The sequence below is a fragment of the Bubalus kerabau genome, chromosome X (genome assembly GCF_029407905.1).
Source record: "Bubalus kerabau isolate K-KA32 ecotype Philippines breed swamp buffalo chromosome X, PCC_UOA_SB_1v2, whole genome shotgun sequence".
NCBI lineage: Eukaryota > Metazoa > Chordata > Mammalia > Artiodactyla > Bovidae > Bubalus > Bubalus kerabau.
This window is the reverse complement of record NC_073647.1, coordinates 79631247-79654183: the sequence shown is the minus strand read 5'-3', so window position 1 is coordinate 79654183 and position 22937 is coordinate 79631247. Positions and strand designations below refer to the sequence as shown.

General features: G+C 36.9%; 1 protein-coding gene across 1 annotated transcript in view; it reads left to right on the top strand.

The window, feature by feature from the left end:
• The window catches only part of DACH2 (dachshund family transcription factor 2), an 800915-nt gene that overhangs the window by 474068 nt on the left and 303910 nt on the right, over positions 1-22937 (top strand). Inside the window, exon 4 of the mRNA XM_055565321.1 lies at positions 19811-19942. Within this exon, the coding sequence (XP_055421296.1) occupies positions 19811-19942 (132 nt within the window). The remainder of the gene's footprint in view (positions 1-19810; positions 19943-22937) is intronic.

Below are 22937 nucleotides of genomic sequence, written 5' to 3'. Positions count from 1 at the left end.
AAACAAGTTCCATTATTGCAAAAGTTTAGAAAATAGTGTGCTCTCTACCTCTTTTGGAAAGTCACAATAAATATTAGCATATTATAAACTTTGAAAATATCTGCATTAAGGAAACCTGGAGTCAGTGTACCTGAGTTTAAATACAACTTCAAGGTTTATTAGCTGTGAAGGTTAATTTTGACAGGTTTTTCATTTGACATTTGACAGGTTTTTTCAGTTTCTGTGAATCAGTTTCCTCATCTGAAAAATGGAAATACTGATGCTACTTCCCTCTGAAGTGTTTTGTAAATATTAAATAAGTAAATATGTAAAGAACTTACAACTGTGTGGCATATGATAAGTGGTATATAAAGTTTGTTGTTTCCAACCTAGTGTTAGCTCAATTGGTCATGAAACTCTCTCACCTTCCTAACTATCCTCACTTTTTTCATCAATTCTCTTAACATTTCGTGAACAAGCAGGAAAATGGAAAATAAAATATACTGGTATAAGTTCAATATGATGTTTCTTTCTTGCTTTAATCTTTTAACATTAGATGTAATTGGAGCATTTGAAGAGATTATTAGAATCTCAAAGACATTTAAAATGTATTTTTATTCATTTTCATAATAGTCTATAGGAAAATAAAAAGTTGCTTGGCAACCTCAAATTTTGTTAGGCATTTCAGGCTACAGGATAGCAGTTTGCTAAAAGCAGAAGTCAGCCTTCTCCTAGGTTCCTGGTTTGGTTGCACTTTCTAATGAGCAATGCTGCTTGCCCTCCCAACCCTTACTAATCATCATTTTCCTATCTCTGGCCCCATTCTAAATGGCAAATTCACTGCCTTATTGTGCATTCTCCAATCTGCTGTTTTTGTAGAATAAGCTGAACTTTAGCAAAGATTGAGGGTATCTTCTCTTCATATCTATCTGTGGCTTAACAAAGTGTACAAACTAGAGTTGGGCTATAAAGAAAGCTGAGTGCTGAAGAATTGATGCTTTTGAACTGTGGTGTTGGAGAAGACTCTTGAGAGTCCCTTGGACTGCAAGGAAATCCAACCTGTCCATCCTAAAGGAAATCAGCCCTGAATGTACATTGGAAGGACTGATGTTGAAGCTGAAACTCCAATACTTTGGCCACCTGATGTGAAGAGCTGACTCATATGAAAAGACCCTGATGCTGAGAAAGATTAAGGGCAGGAGGAGAAGGGCATGACAGAGGGTGAGGTGGTTGGATGGCATCACTGACTCAATGGACATGTGTTTGAGTAAAATCTGGGTGTTGGTGATGGACAGGGAAGCATGTCGCCCTGCAGTCCATGGAGTCACAAAGAATCAGTCATGACTGAGTAACTGAACTGAACTGAACAAACAGTTCATGCCAATATAGCAGATTTCCAGTCTCACATCATTTGATGGCTTTGCTGATGTCTAGCCCACATACAGCTGCAATTGTTTTACAAACTCTGCATATACCTATGTTTGACTGCCTTTCCCTCTTAGCCATGGTGATGAGCTGAGTAGTTTTTAATTTTGTATCTATCCCTGAGTGGTGATTCCTAAGAATCACTGTAATATTTGCTCTTCACTTAAGTGGTCTGTAACTACTTGCATGTGGCTTCTCTGATCTTTCATTCTATTCTTATATTTGTATGGCTTTCCTGTTAGTTGAGTTCTGAATCTTTTGGAGTCCAAATGTTTTTTCCAAATAACAGAGTTCAGAGCATAAGCATTTCCTGAAAATGAGTCTGAATACTACCTCTGAAAAGGCTTACATCTACCCAGTTGATTTATAGGGAATTTCAAAATTGTTTCCATTAGATTCAACGTGATATACCACATTAACATTTCATATCGCCAGATGTTTTATTATTCATATTTTAATACATCATACTTAACCCAAAGTAGCTTTGAATGTAAACAATAAACAAGCCAACATGCAGTACTTGACTGTAGAGAGACATAATGAGGGAGATATAAACTGTTTTTCATTTTTGGAGTGATATTATTAATGCAACACCATTAATTTAATTAAATGTTATTTTAATAATAAAACCATATTGCAATAAACTGACCCACCATTTCATTTAAGTAATTGCAAACCTCAAGATTTGATTACTCATAGTTCTCCTTTAGTTAATTTACTTATTCACAGTTTTGGCAGAAAAGCTTTCAAACGTATGAAGAGATGGGCACAGTTCATCCAAATAGGAAACTATAAAATTGCCTCAAGATACTTGATTTCTTATCCTAGCCCTACTGTCTATTTTGTTTTGTCTCTCACTTATCCCCTTTAGGATCCAGTTTTTCATTTGTAAGATGGAGAGGTTGGTTTAGATATTCATTAAAGTTCTTGTTACTCTTAAGAACTTTCTACACCACTCTAAATCTGAAGCTGGAGTTTGAATATCTGTATACTTTCAATAATAATAATCACACACAAGGGGCACATGTTCATGCACATGAATTTATGATATTTTGGGCATTTTCATATTGTTATGTTGAATTGTAGATTAGGGAGTGAGTGTAAATGATTAAAAGGGCTGTTTTTATGACTTGGTCAATAATTATACTGACTAGCCATGAGCCAGTTATGAAAGTAGGTAAACAAGTACGAAAGGTGCTATGGTTATAGGAGTAAACGCACAAGTATTAGACAATGCAGAAGATGAATATTTCCCCAGTATCAATGAGTCTCTGCCTTTCTGAATCATTATCAATCAGCTAAATATATGTAATTTAAACATAATGTAAAAGTTACCACTTTCAAATTCAGTTACTGAAGACAACTTTTATGCTTCTAGATGTTTATGTAGATATTTACCTATAATTATAGCACTTTCATTTTTAAAGGCATCTTTCATTCTTATTCCAGTTCCAGTTCAGTCTCTCAGTTGTGTCCCACTCTTTGTGATACCATGGACTGCAGCATATTAGGCTTTCCTGTCCATCACCAACTCCCAGAGCTTGCTCAAACTCATGTCCATCCAGTTGGTGATGACATCCAACCATCTCATCCTCTGTTGTCCTCCATCTCCTCCTACCTTCAATCTTTCCTAGCATCAGTCTTTACTAATGAGTCGGCTCTTCCAATCAGGTGGCCAAAGTACTGCAGTTTGAGCTTCAGCATCAGTCCTTCCAGTGAATATTCAGGACTGGTTTCCTTTAGGATTGATTAATTTGATCTCTTTGCAGTCCAAGGGATGCTCAAGAGTCTTCTCCAACACCACAGTTCAAAAGCATCAATTCTTCAACACTCAGCTTTCTTTATATTCCAACTCTCACACCCATACATGACTACTGGAAAAACCATAGCTTTGACTAGATGGAACTTTGTCAGCAAAGTAATGTCTCTGCTTTTTAATATGCTATCTAGGTTAGTCATAGCTTTTCTTCCAAAGGGCAAGTGTCTTTTAATTGCATAGCTGCACTCACCATCTACAGTGATTTTGGCATCCTCCAAAATAAAGTCTTTTTATTAAAAAAAAAAAAAGTGTTTCCATTGCTTCCCATCTGTTTTCCATGAAGTGATCAGACCAGATGCTATGATCTTTGTTTTTTGAATGTTGAGTTTTAAGCCAGCATTTTCACTCTCCTCTTTCTCTTTCAATGAGAGGCTCTTTAGCTCTTCTTTGCTTTCTGCCATAAGGGTGGTGTCATCTGTGTATCTGAGGTTTTTGATATTTCTCCTGGAAATCTTGATTCCCGCTTGTGCTTCATCCAGCCCAGCATTTCACATGATGTACTCTGCATATAAGTTAAATAAGCAAGGTAATAATATGCAGTCTTGAAGTACTCTTTTCCCAATTTGGAACCAGTCTGTTGTTCAATGTCCAGTTCTAACTGTTGTTTCTTGACCTGCATACAAATTTCTCAGGAAGGAGGTAAGGTAGTCTGGCATTCCCATCTCTTATAGAATTTTCCACAGTTTGTGGTGATCTACATAGGCAAAGGCTTTGGAGTAATTAATAAAGCAGAGTAGATTTTTTCTGATATTCTTTTGCCTTTTTGATGATCCAAAGGATATTGGCAATTTGATATCTGGTTCATCTGCCTTTTCTACGTCTAGCTTGAATATCTGGAAATTCATGGTTTACCTACTGTTGAAGCCTGGCTTGGAGAATTTGGAGCATTACTTTGCTAGCATGTGAGATGAGTGCAATTGATCAGTAGTTTCAACATTCTTTGGCATTGGAATGAAAACTGACCATTTCCAGTCCTGAGGCCACTGCCGAGTTTTCCAAATTTGCTGGCACATTCGGTTCTGCACTTTAACAGCATCATCTTTTAGGATTTGAAATAGCTCAACTGGAATTCCATCACCTCCACTAAGTTTGTTTATAGTGCTAAGGCCCACTTGACTTCTCATTCCAGAATGTCTGGCTCTAGGTGAGTGAGCACGCCATTGTGCTTATCTGGGTCATGAAGATCTTTTCTGTATAGTTTTTATGTGTATTCTTGCCACCTCTTCTTAATATCTTCAGCTTCTGTTAGGTCCATCCAATTTCTGTCCTTTATTGTGCCCATCTTTGCATGAAATATTCCCTTGGTATCTCTAATTTTCTTGACGAGATCTCTAGTCTTTCCCATTCCATTCTTTTCCTCTATTTTTTTTTGCATAGATAACTGAGGAGGGATTTCTTAGCTCTCCTTGCTATTCTTTGGAACTCTGCATTCAAATGGGTATATCTTTCCTTTTATCCTTTGCCTTTCGCTTCTCTCCTTTTCTCAGCTATTTGTAAGGCCTCCTCAGACAACCATTTTGCCTTTCTCTTTGCATTTATTTTTCTTTGGGATGGTCTTGAGCACTGCCTCCTATACAACATCATGAACCTCCATCCATAGTTCTTCAGGCACTCTGTCTATCAGATCTAATCCCTTGAATCTATTCGTCACTTCCACTGTATAATCATAAGGGATATGATTTAGGTCATACCTGAATGGTCTAGTGGTTTTCCCTACTTTCTTCAACTTAAGGCTGAATTATACAATAAGAAATTCATGATCTGAGCCACAGTCAGCTCCCAGTCTTGTTTCTGATGAGTATAGAGCTTCTCCATCTTTGGCTGCAAAGAATATAATCAGTCTGATTTCGGTATTGACTATCTGGTGATGTCAATATGTAGAATCTTCTCTTGTGTTGTTGGAAGAGGGTGTTTGCTATGACCAGCGTGTTCTCTTGGGAGGACTCTGTTAGCCTTTGCCCTACTTCACTGTGTACTCTGAGGCCAAACTTACCTGTTACTCTGGGCATCTCTTGACTTCCTACTTTTACATTCCAGTCCACTATGATGAAAAGGACAACTTTCTTGGGTGTTAGTTCTGTAAGTTCTGAGTTGTCCATCAGAATGGACGGGTTGGATCTCCTTGCAGTCCAAGGGACTCTCAAGAGTCTTCTCCAACACCACACTTCAAAAGCATCAATTCTTAGGCGCGCAGCCTTCTTCACAGTCCAACTCTCACATCCATACATGACCACAGGAAAAACCATAGCCTTGACTAGACGGACCTTTGTTGGAAAAGTAATGTCTGCTTTTGAATATGCTATCTAGGTCAGTCATAACTTTCCTTCCAAGGAGTAAGCGTCTTTTAAATTCATGGCTGCAGTCACCATCTGAAGTGATATTGGAGCCCCCAAAAAATAAAGTCTGACACTGTTTCCACTGTTTCCCCATCTATTTCCCATGAAGTGATGGGACCAGATGCCATGATCTTTGTTTTCTGAATGTTGAGTTTTAAGCCAACTTTTTCACTCTCCCCTTTCACTTTCATCAACAGGCTTTTTAGTTCCTCTTCACTTTCTTCCATAAGGGTGGTGCCATCTGCATATCTGAGATTATTGATATTTCTCCTGGCAATCTTGATTCCAGCTCTTGTGTTTCTTCCAGTCCAGCATTTCTCATGATGTACTCTGCATATAAGTTAAATAAACAGGGTGACAATATACAGCCTTGACGAACTCCTTTTCCTATTTGGAACCAGTCTGTTGTTCCATGTCCAGTTCTAACTGTTGTTTCCTGACCTGCATACAGATTTCTCCAGAGGCAGGTCAGGTGGTCTGGTATTTCCATCTCTTGAAGAATTTTCCACAGTTTACTGTGGTCCACACAGTCAAAGGCTTTGGCATAGTCAATAAAGCAGAAATAGATGCGTTTCTGGAACTCTCTTGCTTTTTCCATGATCCAGCGGATGTTGGCAATTTGATCTCTGGTTCCTCTACCTTTTCTAAAACCTGCTTGAACATCAGGAATTTCATGGTTCATGTATTGCTGAAGCCTGGCTTGGAGAATTTTGAGCATTACTTTACTAGCGTGTGAGATGAGTGCAATTGTGCAATAGTTTGAGCATTCTTTGGCATTGCCTTTCTTTGGGATTGGAATGAAAACTGACCTTTTCCAGTCCTGTGGCCACTGCTGAGTTTTCCAAATTTGCTGGCATATTGAGTGCATCACTTTCACATCATGTTCTATTTCAGGGGTATTTTTTGAGAACTTGGTGTCTGGAACTAATTGTCTGTTCTAAATCCATCTGAGCCATATCCTGAGGTTAAAAATTTAATTGATCAGTTGAATGAGAGGAGAAATTGCTAATGAAATACCAAATAAACTATAACATCTTTTCCACTGCTTTTCATGAGTTTCTGGTTTTCCCGAAGATAGATATTCAAATGATGTACTGAAGATTCAACAAGTAGGGTTTAAGATTTTGTTTAAGGCTAAAGTCACTGTAATATGAACCATGAGACAATACAAAACATGTGTTAGAGTTTAGGTATCTAAATCTCAAATAAATTGTAAGGAAGTATAAAATGCAAGCATGAGACTGTGGTGTGACAAGGGGATCATATCCCTTTAGAGATTTTCATTAATTCATATTTGAACAACTTTAGTACTTAAATATATCTAGATCACATCAGGAAACTTGAGTTTTGTTCCATGTTTCCCCCTAAATAACTTATCGATGACATATCATGGTGAGACAGTTTCCTCATCTTCAAAATGAAGAGACTGAACCAGATGGCTCTTAAATGTCTTTGTAGTGCTATTATACCATGATTCTTCACCACCTTATTACTTTCTGAATTTACTTTTTTTTTTTTTCCTGCAGTGACATACAGATAGCATTTTCTTGAACAAATGAATTGATATTGTAACTTACCATCTTTTATGAAAAAAAAATAGTAGGGGAATCTTGTTCATTAATTCTTAGTGTCATTTTATTAGATACACATTTACCTTATCTGTCTATAAGATATTATGTCAACTTTTATTTTTCATATCATAAGAATCCATATATTGTACACTAAAATCCACTATTTATACTACCAATAATGAAACAACCAGTAATTCAATAAGTACTATAGTTAAGATCCAGTTCTGAGTTGGTAGTCAGGAGATCAGATATAAATTTTGGAAACTTTTCCTGATACATTTTGTTTTGAAGCACTCAGTCCTGGCAGTTCTAAGCAGGATCCCTTTATTTAAATCATTGACATCATATTTTCTGTTCATAGTAACCCTTGGATGTTGGATAGGCCAGTTTGAGCAATTGGGATTCAGCAATGATAAATATGGCGAGAAAATCTCTAGGACTATCTAGAAAATGCACAAACGTGTACCATCATTTCAGAGATTAAAACAATTTTCTTTCAGATCTTTTGCTTGCCATGATTCATAGACAAGCTAATGTGAAGAAAAGTTTGCTTTATTTTGCATTTTCCATGTATTACAAAAAGTGCAGAGTGACAAAATAAGAGCTCATTGATTCCACCAAACATAGACAGATGTTCCAGGCTGTATTTACTTCCCCTTATACCTTTGATAAGAATTCACCTGTCCTTTAGAATCTGTATTTATAATAATAGTAGCTATATTTTCTTTTTGCAACAATCAATACATGTGTTCTTTGATTTGCATTTGCAGGGGAGAATGGGTTTGACTGAATTCTAAAATATTGTTTTAAATTGGCAAGAATTTTTTTTTTTTCTTTTTGGCTCATGGCACCAGTGTACCAGTAGATGGTTAGGGATTTTGATAATATCTATAAATAATTTAGGTACTTCCCTGGTGGTTCAGTTTTTTAAGAATGTGACTTGGAGTGCAGGGGATGTGGATTGTGGATTTGTTCCCTGGTCTGGGAGCTAAGATCCCACCTGCTGCAGGCAACTGAGCTTGTACACCCCAACTACTGGGCATGCACTCTAGAGCCTGTGAGCCACAGCTACTGAAGCCCATATAGGCTTTAGAGCCTGTGCTTCTCAATAAGAAGTAGCCCCTGCTTGCTTCACCTAGAGAAAGCCTTGTGTGTAGCAACAAAGACCCAGTACCACCAAAACTAAATAAATTAATTAATATAAAATAAAAAATAATATAGTTGAATTCACCAGATATTTTGGAAAGCATTGGTGAAGTATGGATTGATCTATTTTTAGTACCTATTTCCTGATATATTTCTATGGTTTAGCCTGATACAGACTTCACAGGAGGAAAAATTTCAAACCTGAGTATTCATATTATATCTTGGGAGTTGGTGATGGACAGGGAGGCCTGACGTGATGCGATTCATGGGATCGCAAAGAGTCGGACACGACTGAGTGACTGAACTGAACTGAACTGTTTACATAGAGTTAAAAAATTGCCGTATATATATTATAGTAGGTGGTTGTTGATTATTTTAAATATAGCCGTATGTACATGTCAATCTCAAGCTTCCAGTCTATCTCCTTGCCCCTACATTCCTCCCTGGTAATCATAAATTCATTCTCTAAGCCTGTGAGTTTGTTTCTGTTTTGTAGAGAAGTTCATTTGTATCTTTCTTATTTTAGACTCCACATGTAAGTGATATCATAACATTTGTCTTTGTCTCCCTGACTTGCTTAGTATGATGGTTTCCAGATCCATTCATGTTGCTACAGATGGAATTATTTCATTCTTTTGTTTATGGCTGAGTAATATTCTGTTTTATTTATGTATCACATTTTCTTTATCCATTCATCTGTAGAAGGGCATATATCTTACTTCCATGTATTGGCTACTGTAAACAGTGCTTTGGTGAATATTAGAGTGCATGCATAATTTCAAATCAAGTTTTTCTCCGAATATATGCCTGAGAGTGGGATTGCTCTATCATATGATAGTTCTATTTTTAGTTTTTTAAGGAACCTCCAGACTGTTCTCCATAGTGACTATACCAATTTTCATTCCCACAAATAGTATAGGAGAATTCCCTTTTCTCCACACCATCTCCAGCATTTATTGTTTGTAGATTTTTTAATGATGTCCATTCTGACAGATGTGAAGTAATAGCTCATGGTGGTTTTGATTTTAATTCTTCTAATTAGCAATTTTTAACATCTTTTCTTTTGCCTCTTGGCCACCTATATGTCTTCTTTGGAGAAATGTCTATATTTAGTTCTTCTGCCAATTTTTTGATTAGGTTTTTTGTTTTATTGATATTGAGACACCTGATCTGTTTGTAAATTTTGGAGATAAATCCATTTTCACTTGCATCATTTGCAAATATCTTCTTCCTTTCTGTGGGTGGTCTTTTCATCTTGTTTGTAGTTTATTTTGCTGTGAAAAAGCTTTTTAATTAGGCCCCATTTGTTTATTTTTCTTCTTATTTTCATTACTCCAGCAGATGAGTCATAAAGGATATTGCCATGATTTATATCAAAGAGAGTCTTCTTTCTATGTTTTCCTCTAAGAGTTTTATAGTATCCAAATTTACACTAAGGTCTTTAATCCATTTTTTTAAGCTTATTTTTTGTGAGTGATGTTAAAGAGCATTCTATTTTCTTCTTTTTTTTTTTTTTAACATGTAGCTATCCAGTTTTTCCAGTACCATTTATTGAAGAGACTGTCTTTTCTCCACTATATAGTTTTGCCTCGAATGTTTAACATTAATTGATCATAGATTTGTGGGTTCATTTCTGGGCTTTATTTCTTGTTCCATTAACCTATATTTCTGTTTTTGTGCCAAAACCATACCGTTTTGATGACTATGGCTTTGTAGTATACTCTGAAGTCAGGGAGCCTGATTCCTCCAGCTCTCTTTTTTCTTTCTCAGGTTTGTGCTATTTGGGTTCATTTGTATCTCCATAAATATTTTAAGATTTTTTTGCTCTAGTTCTGTGAAAAATACAATTGGTGATTTGATGGTGACTGCATTGAATCTGTAGATTGTCTTAGGTAGTGTTAACATTTTAACAATATTGATTCTTCCAATCCAAGATTATGGTATATTTTTATCCATCTGTCTATGTTGGTTTAGATTTCTTTAATCAGCATCATCATTTTCAGAGAACAGGTCTTTTGTCTCCTTAAGTAGGTCTATTCCTAAACACTTTATTATTTTTGATGCAATGGTACGTGGGGTTGTTTCTTTAATTTCTCTTTGTGACTTTTCATTGTTAGTGTATAGAAATGCAACATATTTCTCTGTATTAATTTTACCTCTTAACCAAATTCATTGTTGAGCACTAGTATTTTTCTGGTAGTATCTATAAGATTTTCTTTGTCATTTGCAAACAGTGACAGTTTTACCTCTTCTCAAATTTGGAGTCATTCTCTTTGGCTTCTCTGATTGTCTTAGTTAGAATATTGAAAACTATCTAGGAATCAGTGAACTAAAATAAACTGAAATGGGTGAATTTAACTCAGATGACCATTGTATCTACTACTGTGGGCAGGAATCCCTTAGAAGAAATGGAGTAGCCATCATGGTCAACAAGAGAGTCTAAAATGCAGTACTTGGATACAGTCTTAAAAAACGACAGAATGATCTCTGTTCATTTCCAAGGCAAACCATTCAATATCACGGTAATCCAAAGTTATGCCCCAACCAGTAATGCTAAAGAACCTGAAGTTGAATGGTTCTATGAAGACATACAAGACCTTTTAGAACTAATACCCAAAAAATATGTCTTTTCATTACAGGGGACCGGAATGCAAAAGTAGGAAGTCAAGAAACACCTGGGGTAACAGGTAAATTTGGCCTTGGAGTACAGAATGAAGCAGGGCAAAGGCTAATAGAGTTTTGCCAAGAGAACACACTGGTCATAACAAACACCCTCTTCCAACAACACAAGAGAAGACTCGACACATGGATATCACCAGATGGTCAACACCGAAATCAGATTATATTCTTTGCATCTAAAGATGGAAAAGCTCTATACGGTTAGCAAAAACAAGACCAGGAGCTGACTGTGGCTCAGATCATGAACTCTTTATTGCTAAATTCAGACTTAAATTGAAGAAAGTGGGGAAAACCACTATACCATTCAAGTATGACCTTAATCAAATCCCTTATGATTATACAGTGGTAGTGAGAAATAGATTTAAGGGATTAGATCTGATAGATAGAATGCCTGATGAACTATGGATGGAGGTTCGTGACATTGTCCAGGAGAAAGGGATCGAGACTATCCCCATGGAAAAGAAATGCAAAAAAGCAAAATGGCTGTCTGAGGAGGCCTTACAAATAGCTGTGAAAAGAAGCAAAGTGAAAAGCAAAAAAGAAAAGGAAAGATATAAACATCTGAATTCAGAGTTCCAAAGAATAGCAAGGAAAGATAAGAAAGCCTTCCTCAGCAATCAGTGCAAAGAAATAGAGGAAAACAACAGAATAGGATAGACTAGAGATCTCTAAAAGAAATTAGAGATACCAAGGGAATATTTCATGCAAAGATGGGCTCGATAAAGAATAGAAATGGTATGGACCTAACAGAAACAGAAGATATTAAGAAGAGGTGACAAGAATACACAGAAGAACTGTATAAAAAAGATCTTCATGACCCAGATAAATCACGATGTTGTGATCACTCACCTAGAGCCAGACATCCTGGAATGTGAAGTCAGGTGGGCCTCAGGAAGCATCACTACGGACAAAGCTAGTGGAGAAGATGGAATTTCAGTTGAGCTATTTCAAATCCTAAAAGATGATGCTGTGAAAGTGCTGCACTCAATATGCCAGCAAATTTGGAAAACTCAGCAGTGGCCACAGGACTGGAAAAGGTCAGTTTTCATTCCAATCCCAAAGAAAGGCAATGCCAAAGAATGCTCAAACTACCGCACAATTGCACTCATCTCACATGCTAATAAAGTAATGCTCAAAATTCTCCAAGCCAGGCTTCAGCAGTATGTGAACCATGAACTTCCAGATGTTCAAGCTGGTTTTAGAAAAGGCAGAGGAACCAGAGATCAAATTGCCAACATTTTCTGGATCATTGAAAAAGCAAGAGAGTTCCAGAAAAACATCTATTTCTGCTTTATTGACTATGCCAAAGCCTTTGACTGTGTGGACCACAATAAACTGTGGAAAATTCTGAAAGAGATGGGAACACCAGACCACCTGAACTGCCTCTTGAGAAACCTATATGCAGGTCAGGAAGGAACAGTTAGAACTAGACATGGAACAACAGACTGGTTCCAAATAGGAAAAGGAGTACGTCAAGGCTGTATATTGTCACCCTGTTTATTTAACTTATATGTAGAGTACATCATGGGAAAAGCTGGGCTGGAAAAAGCACAAGCTTGAATCAAGATTGCCAGGAGAAATATCAATAACCTCAGATATGCAGATGACACCACCCTTATGGCAGAAAGTGAAGAGGAACTAAAAAGCCTGTTGATGAAAGTGCAGGGGGAGAGTGAAAACGTTGGCTTAAAGCTCATCATTCAGAAAACTAAGATCATGGCGTCTGGTCCTATCACTTCATGGGAAATAGATGGGGAAACAGTGGAAACAGTGTCAGATTTATTTTTTGTGCTCCAAAATCACAGCAGATGATGATTGCAGCCATGAAATTAAAAGACATTTACTCCTTGAAAGGAAAGTTATGACCAATGTAGATAGTATATTGAAAAGCAGAGATATTACTTTGCCAACAAAGATCTGTCTAGTCAAGGCTGTGGTTTTTCCAGTGGTCATTTATGGATGTGCGAGTTGGACTGTGAAGAAAGCTGAGCGCTGAAGTACTAATGCTTTTGAACTGTGGTGTTGGAGAAGACTCTTGAGAGTCCCTTGCACTTCAAGGAGGTCCAACCAGTCAATCCTAAAGGAGATCAGTCCTGGGTGTTTATTGGAAGGACTGATGCTGAAGCTGAAACTCCAATATTTAGCCATCTCATGCGAAGAGGTGACTCATTGAAAAAGACCCTGATGCTGGAAGGGATTGGGGACAGTAGGAGAAGGGGACGACAGAGGATGAGGTGGCTGGATGGCATCACTGACTTGATGGACATGAATCAGTCTGGGTAAACTCTGCGAGTTGGTGGTGGACAGGGAGGCGTGGTGTGCTGTGATTCATGGGTTTGCAAAAAATTGAACACAACTGAGCAACTGAACTGAACTGACTGATACTGAATAATGATGAAGAGTGTAGATATCCTTGTCTTCTCGCTGATTGTAGAGGAAATGCTTTCAACTTTTTACCATGTAATCTCTAGTTTGTCTTATATGGCCTTTACTATGTTATGTTCCTTCTAAGCCAACTTTCTGGAGGTTTCTTTTTTTTTTTTTTAATCATAAATGAGTGCTGAATTTTGTCAAAGCTTTTTCTGCAAAACTAGTGTGATGATCATATTGTTTTTATTCTTCAGTACAGTGTTTTACACTGATTTTTGGATATTGAAAAACCCTTGCATTCATGGGATGATTCCCACTTGATCATGGTGGATAATCCCTTTACTATATTATTGAATTCAGATTGCTAGAATTTTGTTGAGGTTTTTCGTGTCTACCTTCATCAGTGATATTGGCTTGTACTTTTCTGTTTTGTGAATGCTATCTTTGTCTAGTTTGTGTATCAAGGTGATGGTCATCTAATATACTGAGTTTGGGAGTGTTCTTTTCTCTGTAACTTTTTGGAATAATTTCAGAAATATAGCTGTTAACTCTTTTCTAAATGTTTGATAGACATTGTTTGTGAAGCCATCTGGTTCTTTAACTTTGTTTGTTGAGAATGTTTAAATCATAGTTTCAATTTCAGTACATTTAATTGCTCTATTCATATTATATGGTTCTATCTGTTTCAGTATTGGGTGATTATACCTTTCTAGGAATTTTTCCATTTCTTCCAGTTTGACCATTTAATTGATAAATAGTTGCTTGTAGTAGTATCTTATGATCATTTGTATTACCTGATGTCCATTGTAACATTCCTTTCTCATTTCTAATTATATTGATTTGAGCCCTCACCTTTAATTTTTGCTTGATAAGTCTTACTAAAGGTTTGTTGTTGTTCAGCTGCTCAGTCATGTCTAACTCTTTACAAACCCATAGATCGCTGCCGCCCACCCCCCCCCCCCCAGGCTTTCTTGTCCTTCACTATCTCCTGAAGTTTGCTCAAACTCATGTCCATTCAGTTGATGACACCATCCAACCATCTCATCCTCTATCACTCGCCTTCTCCTCCTGCTCTCAATCTTTCCCAGTATCAGGTCTTTTCCAATGATTTGGCTCTTCACATCAGGTGACCAAATATTGGTGCTTCAGCTTCAGCATCAGTCTTCCCAATTAATATTAAGGATATATTTCCTTTGGAATTGACTGGTTTGATATCCTTGCAGTCCAGGAGGCTCTCAAGAATCTTCTCCATCACCACAGTTCAAAAGCATCAATTATTTGGCTCTCAGCCTTCATTATGGTCCAACTCTCACATCTGTATATGGCTTCTGGAAAGATCATAGCTTTGAATATATGGACCTTTTCCAGCAAAGTGATGTCTCTTTATTTAATATGCTGTCTAGGTTTGTCATAGTTTTCCTTTCAAGGAGCAAGCGCCTTTTAATTTCATGGCTGCAGTTATCACCCTCAGTGATTTTTCAGCCCAATAAAATAAAGTCTATTACTGTTCCCATTGTTCCCCCATCTATTTGTCATGAAGTGATGGGACCAGATGCCATGATCTTAGTATTTTGAATGCTGAGTTTTAAGCCAGCTTTTTCACTCTCCTCTTTCACCTTGATCAAGAGGCTTTTTAGTTCCTCTTCATTTTCTGCAATTATGTTGGTGTTATCTGCATATCTGAGGTTATTGATATTTCTCCCAGCAATCTTGATTCCAGCTTGTGATTCATGCAACCTGGCATTTTGTATGAATTACTCTGCATATAAGTTAAGTAAGCAGGGTGACAATATATAGCCTTGATGTACTCCTTTCTCAACTTTGAACCAGTTTGTTATTCCATGTCCAGTTCTAACTGTTCCTTCTTGACCTGCATACAGGTTTCTCAGGAGGCAAGTAAGATGGTCTGGTATTCCCATCTCTTTAAGAATTCCCCCCAGTTTGTTGTGATTCACACAGTCAAAGGCTTTAGCATAGTCAGTGAAGCAGAAGTAGATATTTCTGTAGAATTCCCTTGCTTTTTCTATTAACAGTATGAAAAGCAAAAGTATATGCTAAAAGTTTGTCAGTTTTATCTTCTCAAAGAACCCATTTTTAGTTTCATTGATCTTTTCTTTTTTTCTAAATATTTCTAATTAATTTATTTCTGCTCTGATTTTTAAATTTCTTTCCTCATGCTCTCTTTGGGTTTTGTTAGTTTTTCTTTGTCTAGTTGCTTTAGGGGTAAAGTTAGGTTGTTTATTTGAGATTTTATTGTTTCCTGAAGTAAGAGTGTATTTCTATAAAATTCCATATCAGAAATGTTTTTGCACAGCTTTTGGAATGTTGTGTTTTTGTTTCATTGTCTCTAGTTTTTTTTTTTTTTTTTTTTTTCCTCTTTTATTTCTTTAGTGATCAATTGATTCTTGTGTACAACATCATTTAGCCTCCACATGTTTGTGATTTTTAGAGTTTTTATTTTCTTGTAGATAATTGCTAATTTGATAGTGTTTTGGTCAGAAAAGATGCTTGATATAACTTCAGTTTTATTAAATTTACCAAGACTCTTTTTGTGGCCCAGTATGTGGTCAATCTTGGAGAATGTTCATTGAGCCCATGAGAAGAATATGTATTCTGCTGTTTTTGGTTGGAAAGCTCTATAAAAATCAGTTAAGTTTATCTGATCTAATGTGTCTTTCAAGGCCTGTTTTTCCTTATTGATTTTCTGTCTGGATGTTCTGTCCATTGGTGTAAGTGGGCTAAATCCCCTGATGTTACTGCGTTACTGTCAATTTCTCCCTTTATGGCTATTGATACTTGCCTTATATATTGAGGTTTTTCTATGTTGGGTGCATATATATTTGTAATATCTTATTTTTAGCTTGATCTCTTGATCATTATAAAGTGTCCCTTTGTCTCTTGTAAAGGTTTTTATTTTAAATGATTTCTTCTGATTTTAGTATTGCAATTTTAACTTTCTTTTGCTTTCTGTTTGCATGGATTATCTTTTCATACCCCCTCACTTTCTGTTTGTATGTGTCCCTATGTCTGAAGTAGATCTCTTGTAGCAGCATATATACAAGTCTTGATTTTGTATCCAGGCAGCCAATCTGTGTCTTTTGATTGGAGCATTTCATCTGTTTATGTTTAGGGTAATAATCTATATGAATATTCTAATTGCCATCTTGTCAATTGTTTTGGATTTGTTTTTATAAGTACATTTTCTTCCCTTCCTCTTTTGTTCTTTTCTCTTGTGATTTGATAATTAATCTTAGTGTTGTATTTTGATTCCTTTGTGTGTGTGTCTGTCTATTGTTGATTTTCAGCTTGCCATTAACATGACATTATAATATGGCAATCTATGTATGAATAAAATTGTTTTAAGTTGCTGGTCTTTTAATTTCAGATGCATTTCCCATACCCTACATTTGTGTTCTTCTCTTCTAACAATTGCTGGTTTAAATACCACATTTGTGTGTGGATGATTTCCTAACTTTACTATGTGGTTGTCTTTGCTGATGAGCTTTTCCATTCATAAGTTTCTTGTTTCTAGTTGTGACCTTTTCTTTTTCCAATTACAGATGTCCCTTCAGCATTTGTTGCAAAGCTTGTCTGGTGGTACTGAATTCTTGTTTCTAGTTGTGTCCTTTTCCAATTAGAGAAGTCCCTTTAGCATTTGTTGTAAAGCTTGTCTGGTGGTGCTGAATTCACTTAACTTTGCTTGTCTGTGATGCTTTTGATTTTTCCATTGAACTTGAATGACTGTCTTGCTGGGTAGAGTATTCTAGGCTGTGGTTTCTTCCTTTTCATCATTTTAAATATATCTTGCTACTCCTTTCTCGCTTGCAGAGTTCCTGTTGAGAAATCAACTCATAACTTTATGAGAGTTCCCTTGTTTATTATTTGTTGCTTTTTCCTGGTAGCTTTTTTTCATAGTTTTCTTTGTCTTTAATTTTTATCAGTTTGGTTACTACATGTCTCGGTATGTTCCTCCTTGGATTTATTCTGCCTAAAACTCTGTGCTTCCTGGATTTGGGTGACTGTTTCCTTTTCCATGTTAGGGAAGTTTTTAGCTATTATCTCTTCAAATATTTTCTCAGATCCTTTCCCTCTGTCCTTTACTTCTGGAACACCTATAATGTGAATATTGATTCATATACTGTTCTTCCAGATGTTTCTTAGGCTGTTTTAATTTCTTTTTCTTTATTCTATTCTGTGGCAGTGATTTCTGCTATTCTGTGTTTCATATCCATTCTTCTGCCAAGGTTATTCTGCTATTGATTCCTTCTAGTGTATTTTCATTTCAGTTATTGTATTTTTCATGTTTTTTTTGTTCTTTAGTTCTTCTAGATCTTTCTTAAATATTTATTGTGTCTTCTTGATCTTCGCCTTTATTCTTTTTCTGAGATCCTGAGTCATCTTCACTGCCATTATTCTGAATTCTTTTTCTGAAGGTTGCCTACTTCACTTAGTTATTAAGGTAGTTGTCACTTTATCTGGGAGATACTTCTTTGCCATTTTGCTTTGTCTAACTTTCTGTGATTGTTGTTTCTGTTCTGCAGGCTGTAGGATTGTAGTTCTGCTTGCTTCTGCTATCTGTCCTCTGATTGATGAGGCTATCTAAGAGGCTTGTGTAGGCTTCCTGAAGGTAGAGATTGGTGATGAATGGGGCCAGTTCTTGTCCTTCTGGTGGGCAGGGCTGTATTCAGTAAGACTTTTAGCCACTTTTGTATTGATGGGTGGAGAAGACAATGGCACCCCACTCCAGTACTCTTGCCTGGAAAATCCCATGGACTGGGGAGCCTGGTGGGCTGCAGACCATGGGGTCGCTAAGAGTTGGGCACTACTGAGCGACTTCACTTTTCACTTTTCACTTTTATGCACTGGAGAAGGAAATGGAAAGCCACTCCAGTATTCTTGCCTGGAGAATCCCAGGGATGGGGGAGCCTGGTGGGCTGCCATCTATGGGGTTGTACAGAGTCGGACATGACTGAAGCGACTTAACAGTAGCAGCAGCAGCTATTGATGGGTAGAGCTATGTTCCCCACCCTTTTACTTGTTTGGCCAGAGGCTTCCCGGTACTGGTGCCTACAGGCTGTTGGTGGGGCTAGTTGCAACCTCTGCAGTATCTCACACCATGAGTTCCCCCTATAATTGTTGCTTCAAGTTTATGTCCCCCCACAGTGGTCCCCAGCCCTACCACCCCTTGAAAGATCCTCCAATACCAGCCAGTATATCTGACCCAGTCTCTTATGGGGTCACTGCTTCATTTCCCTGGGTCCTGGTGCACATGGGTCCTTGTGTGTACCCTCCAAGAGTAGAGCCTGTTTCCCCCAGTCTGGTGTAATTCCTGCAGGCACACACTGCTAGCCTTCAAAGCCAGATGTTCTGGGGTTGTCTCTGCCTGTTGTCAGATCCTCATGCTGGGAAGACTGAAGTGGGTCTCAGACCTTTACTCCAGTGGGAGAACTTTTGTGGTATAATTGTTTCCCACTTTGTGAATCTTCCACATGGCAGGTATGGGATTTGATTTTATCGTGATTGTGTCCCTGTTCCCATCTCGTTGTGGATTTTTCTTTGGAGGTAGGGTATCATTTTGGTACATTTCAGTGTCTTTTTGTGAATGGTTGTTTAGCAGTTAACTGTGATTCTGATGTTCTCATAAGAAGGGGTTAGCATACGTTCTTCCATTCCTCCATCTGTACACATTCTTTCTAAATTGGCAAATCTGATGTGTGAATGTAATATGCAAATGTGTCTGTATTTATGGGTTCACATGGATATAGAAATGTGTGTGGTATTTGTGTGTGGAGGTTTGTGTATGAATATAGGTGAGTTTACACAAGCATTGTAAAAATTGCTTTATATTAATAAAAGAATGTAATTATATTGCAAGGGCTGCAACACTTTCTGCAGTGATCTGCTATGTTTTCTTTTTTTTTTCTCTCTCAGTGTATAAGAAGGAGGCCAGTAAAAATATGATGACCACTTAAATGTTTACTCCCCTTTATTATTTTTTGCTAAGGTAACTTTTGAGGCAAAATAGCCCATTCTTTAGCAGAAGGGTCAACAAGGATATTCCCTAGAAAGTCATTCCCTATAGCATTTTAGAGTGCTTCTTCTGACAGTGTTGTCTTAGATGGGTTTTTAGTGCATAGTGAGTTCTGTGTTAATCAACTATCCAGAGCTCTTACTAGACACCAGAAGACATTAGCAAGAGTTTTGGTATTTTCCCAAATTTTTCATGTTATGCTCTATGTTTTCTCTATTTTGAATTGAGAATCAGATGCATATTTAATGTTTTTTTTTTCAGATTTTCAACTTGCCCATTGTAAGATGAAGTTATTACAAGAGTAGAAAATTAAATTTTGAAAGGATATTGTTCATAAATTAGACTCGGGTTTCCTTTTGGATTGTCCTGTCTAGTATAGCCCTGTTAAATGTATCCTGTTTTTAATTACATTAAGAAATGATCCCTGTTTTAAAAGGAATGGTTCTGGTTTTAGGTATAACAGCTGCAGCAATGGCTGAGGCAATGAAGCTGCAGAAGATGAAGCTTATAGCCATGAACACTCTTCAGGGAAAAGGAAGCCAACATGGAAATGAATCAGAGCCTGATGATCTTAATTCTAATACAGGTGAGTGTCTTTAGGAATCCAAGGCAGGTGGCTCTCATTGACTTATTCTGGAATTGGAGAGAGGAGGAAAGGAGAGAATAACATGTATACTTTGATTATAAGCAGCTACTACAAAAGGAGGGGGCTTCCCTGGTGGCTCAGCGGTAAAGAACCCACGTGCCAATGCAGGAGATGTAAAAGATGTTCGATCCTTGGGTCAGGGAGATCTCCTGGAGGAGGGCACAGCAACCCAATCCAGTATTTTTGCCTGCAGAATCCCATGGATAGAGGAGCCTGGCAGCCTGCTGTTAGTGTCACACAGAGTCAGACACAACTGAAGCAATTTAGCACACATGCACACACAAAAGGAGGCTTAATCCTACCTCTAACTTGTACATTGAAATTAGAAAGCTATTATAGATCAAAACCTCATTTCAGGAAACATTTAGTATCTCCATTGTTGTTGTGGGGTTAAATTCTAATTTTTATAGTGCTACCTATTGCACCCTTTGCTTACTAAATGATGCCTACTTCAGTTTCACCACAGCCTTCTTCACTTTTTTTTTTTTTTTCCTAAGTTTAACACCGAAATGCAATACTGAGAATCTACCTTTGTTTCGAGGTGCTAGGAGATGAGGCATTATCAGTAGGGGCTAAAGAAATGTGGTAGAACAAGCAGAAAGCAAAGAAAAAAGATGGGGGGGGGGTGAAGGAAATGAGAAAAATGCCTGTGAAATGGAATGTCCTCTTCCTTCTCAGTAACTGTTTTTTGTGTTTTTTTTTTTTTTTCCCCATTAGCCTGTAATAATTGTACCTTGACTTTGATCATAAGATCACCCTCGAGATCTCTTTAGGAAGTAGGTGGGATTATGACTATCTGTGTAACACACGTGAATGGATAAATAACTAGACAAATAAATAAAGTGTACTTTTAATAAGGAATAATCAGGGGCAATCAATAATGGTCATAGGAGCCACAAGCTTCCAATATGCTTTTGCAGTTAAATTCAATATAATTTGATAGGCAAATAGGTAGCAGCATTTTCTCTCTTCTATTAGGCTCATAAAATTTCAAGCATTTTGGGACTTTCTTTTGAAGAGAAAAGGAAAGAATAATTTAAGAAATAAATTACTGAATCAAATCAACATAATAAACTCATGTAAAGTTGAAGTTTCATGGGGAATTATGGAGTGGGTATTGGTCTTCAACCAGTGTTCACAATGGGGAATAAATGGAAGCATGTTCATTTTTATGTTGTGTAAGTTTGAAATGTACACAGTGTTGATTTGATGCACTTATATATTACTTTATAATTATCAACAATAATGTTAACACCTCTATTATACAATAATTATCATTTCTATTTTGGTAGTGATAACTTTTAGGATCCATTCTAATAGCAACTTTTATATATATAATACCATATTGTTAATTCCAATCATAGTGTTGTGCATTAGATCTTTTGAAATTATCCATCTTCTATCTCTCATGTTAACTAGTTTATTTCTTACCAAATTCCTGGGAAAATGGAATTTTCAAAATTTCCATTTTGCAGATGGTGAAACAGAGGCACAGAGTATTTCAGCTTTGCTGATAATCACAAAGCTAGTAAGTGGCAGAGCTCAGTTTCAACCGTATATGGTTAAGTCCAAAGTATGTACACTTTTCACATTCTCCTCCACTTCAATGTTGTTTTGTAAGAGGAATTTTATTTTGTTTAACCTTGGAATAAATTTTTAAATTAATTTATTTATTTTACTTAGAAGATAATTACTTTAAAGTATTGTAGTGGTTTTTCAAATATATTGACAGGAATCAACCATGTGTGCACATGTGTCCCCCATCCTGAATCCCTCTCCCACCTCCCTCCCCATCCCATCCCTCAGGGACATCCCAATGCACTGGGCCTGAGTGCCCTGTCTCATGCATTGAACCTGGACTGGTGATCTATTTCACATATGGTAATATATAAGTTTCAGTGCTATTCTTTCAAATCATTCCACCCTCGTCTTCTCCCAAAGAGTCCAAAAGTCTGTTCTTTACATCAGTATCTCTTTTGCTATCTCACATGTAGAGTCATTGTTACCATCATTTCAATTCCATGTATATGTGTTAGTATACTTTATTGGTGTTTCTCTTTCTGACTTACTTCACTATGTATAATAGGTTCCAGTTTCATCTACCTCATTAGAATAGGTTCTAATGCATTCTTTTTAATACTGAGTAGTATTCCATTGTGCATATGTACCACAACTTTCTTATGCATTTGTTTGCCAATGGACATCTAGGTTGCTTCCATGTTCGAGCTATTGTAAATAGAGCTGTAATGAACATTGGGATACATGTGTCTCTTTCAATTCTGGTTTCCTCAGTGTGTATGCCCAGCAGTGGGATTGTGGGGTCGTATGGCAGTTCTATTTCCAGTTTTTTAAGGAATCTCCACACTGTTCTCCATAGTGGCTGTACTAGTTTGCATTTCCACCAACAGTGTAAGAGGGTTCCGTTTTCTCCACATCCTCTCCAGCATTTATTGCTTGTAGACTTTTTGATAGCAGCCATTCTGACTGGGGAGAGATGGTATATCATTGTGGTTTTGATTTGCATTTCTCTGATAATGAGTGATGTTGAGTATGTATTCATTTGTCTGTTAGCCATCTGTATGTCTTCTTTGAAGAAATGTCTGTTTAGTTCTTTGGCCAATTTTTGATTCGGTCATTTATTTTTCTGGAACTGAGCTGCAGGAGTTGCTTATATATTTCTGAGATTAATTCTTTGTCAGTTGCTTCATTTGCTATTATTTTCTCCCATTCTGAAAGCTGTCTTTTCACCTTGCTTATAGTTTCCTTCATTGTGCAAAAGCTTTAAGTTTAATTAAGTCACATAGTTTATTTTTGATTTTATTTCCATTACTCTAGGAGGTGGGTCATAGAGGATCCTGCTGTGATTTATGTCAGAGATTATTTTGCTTATATTTTCCTCTAGGAGTTTTATAGTTTCTGGTCTTATATTTAGATC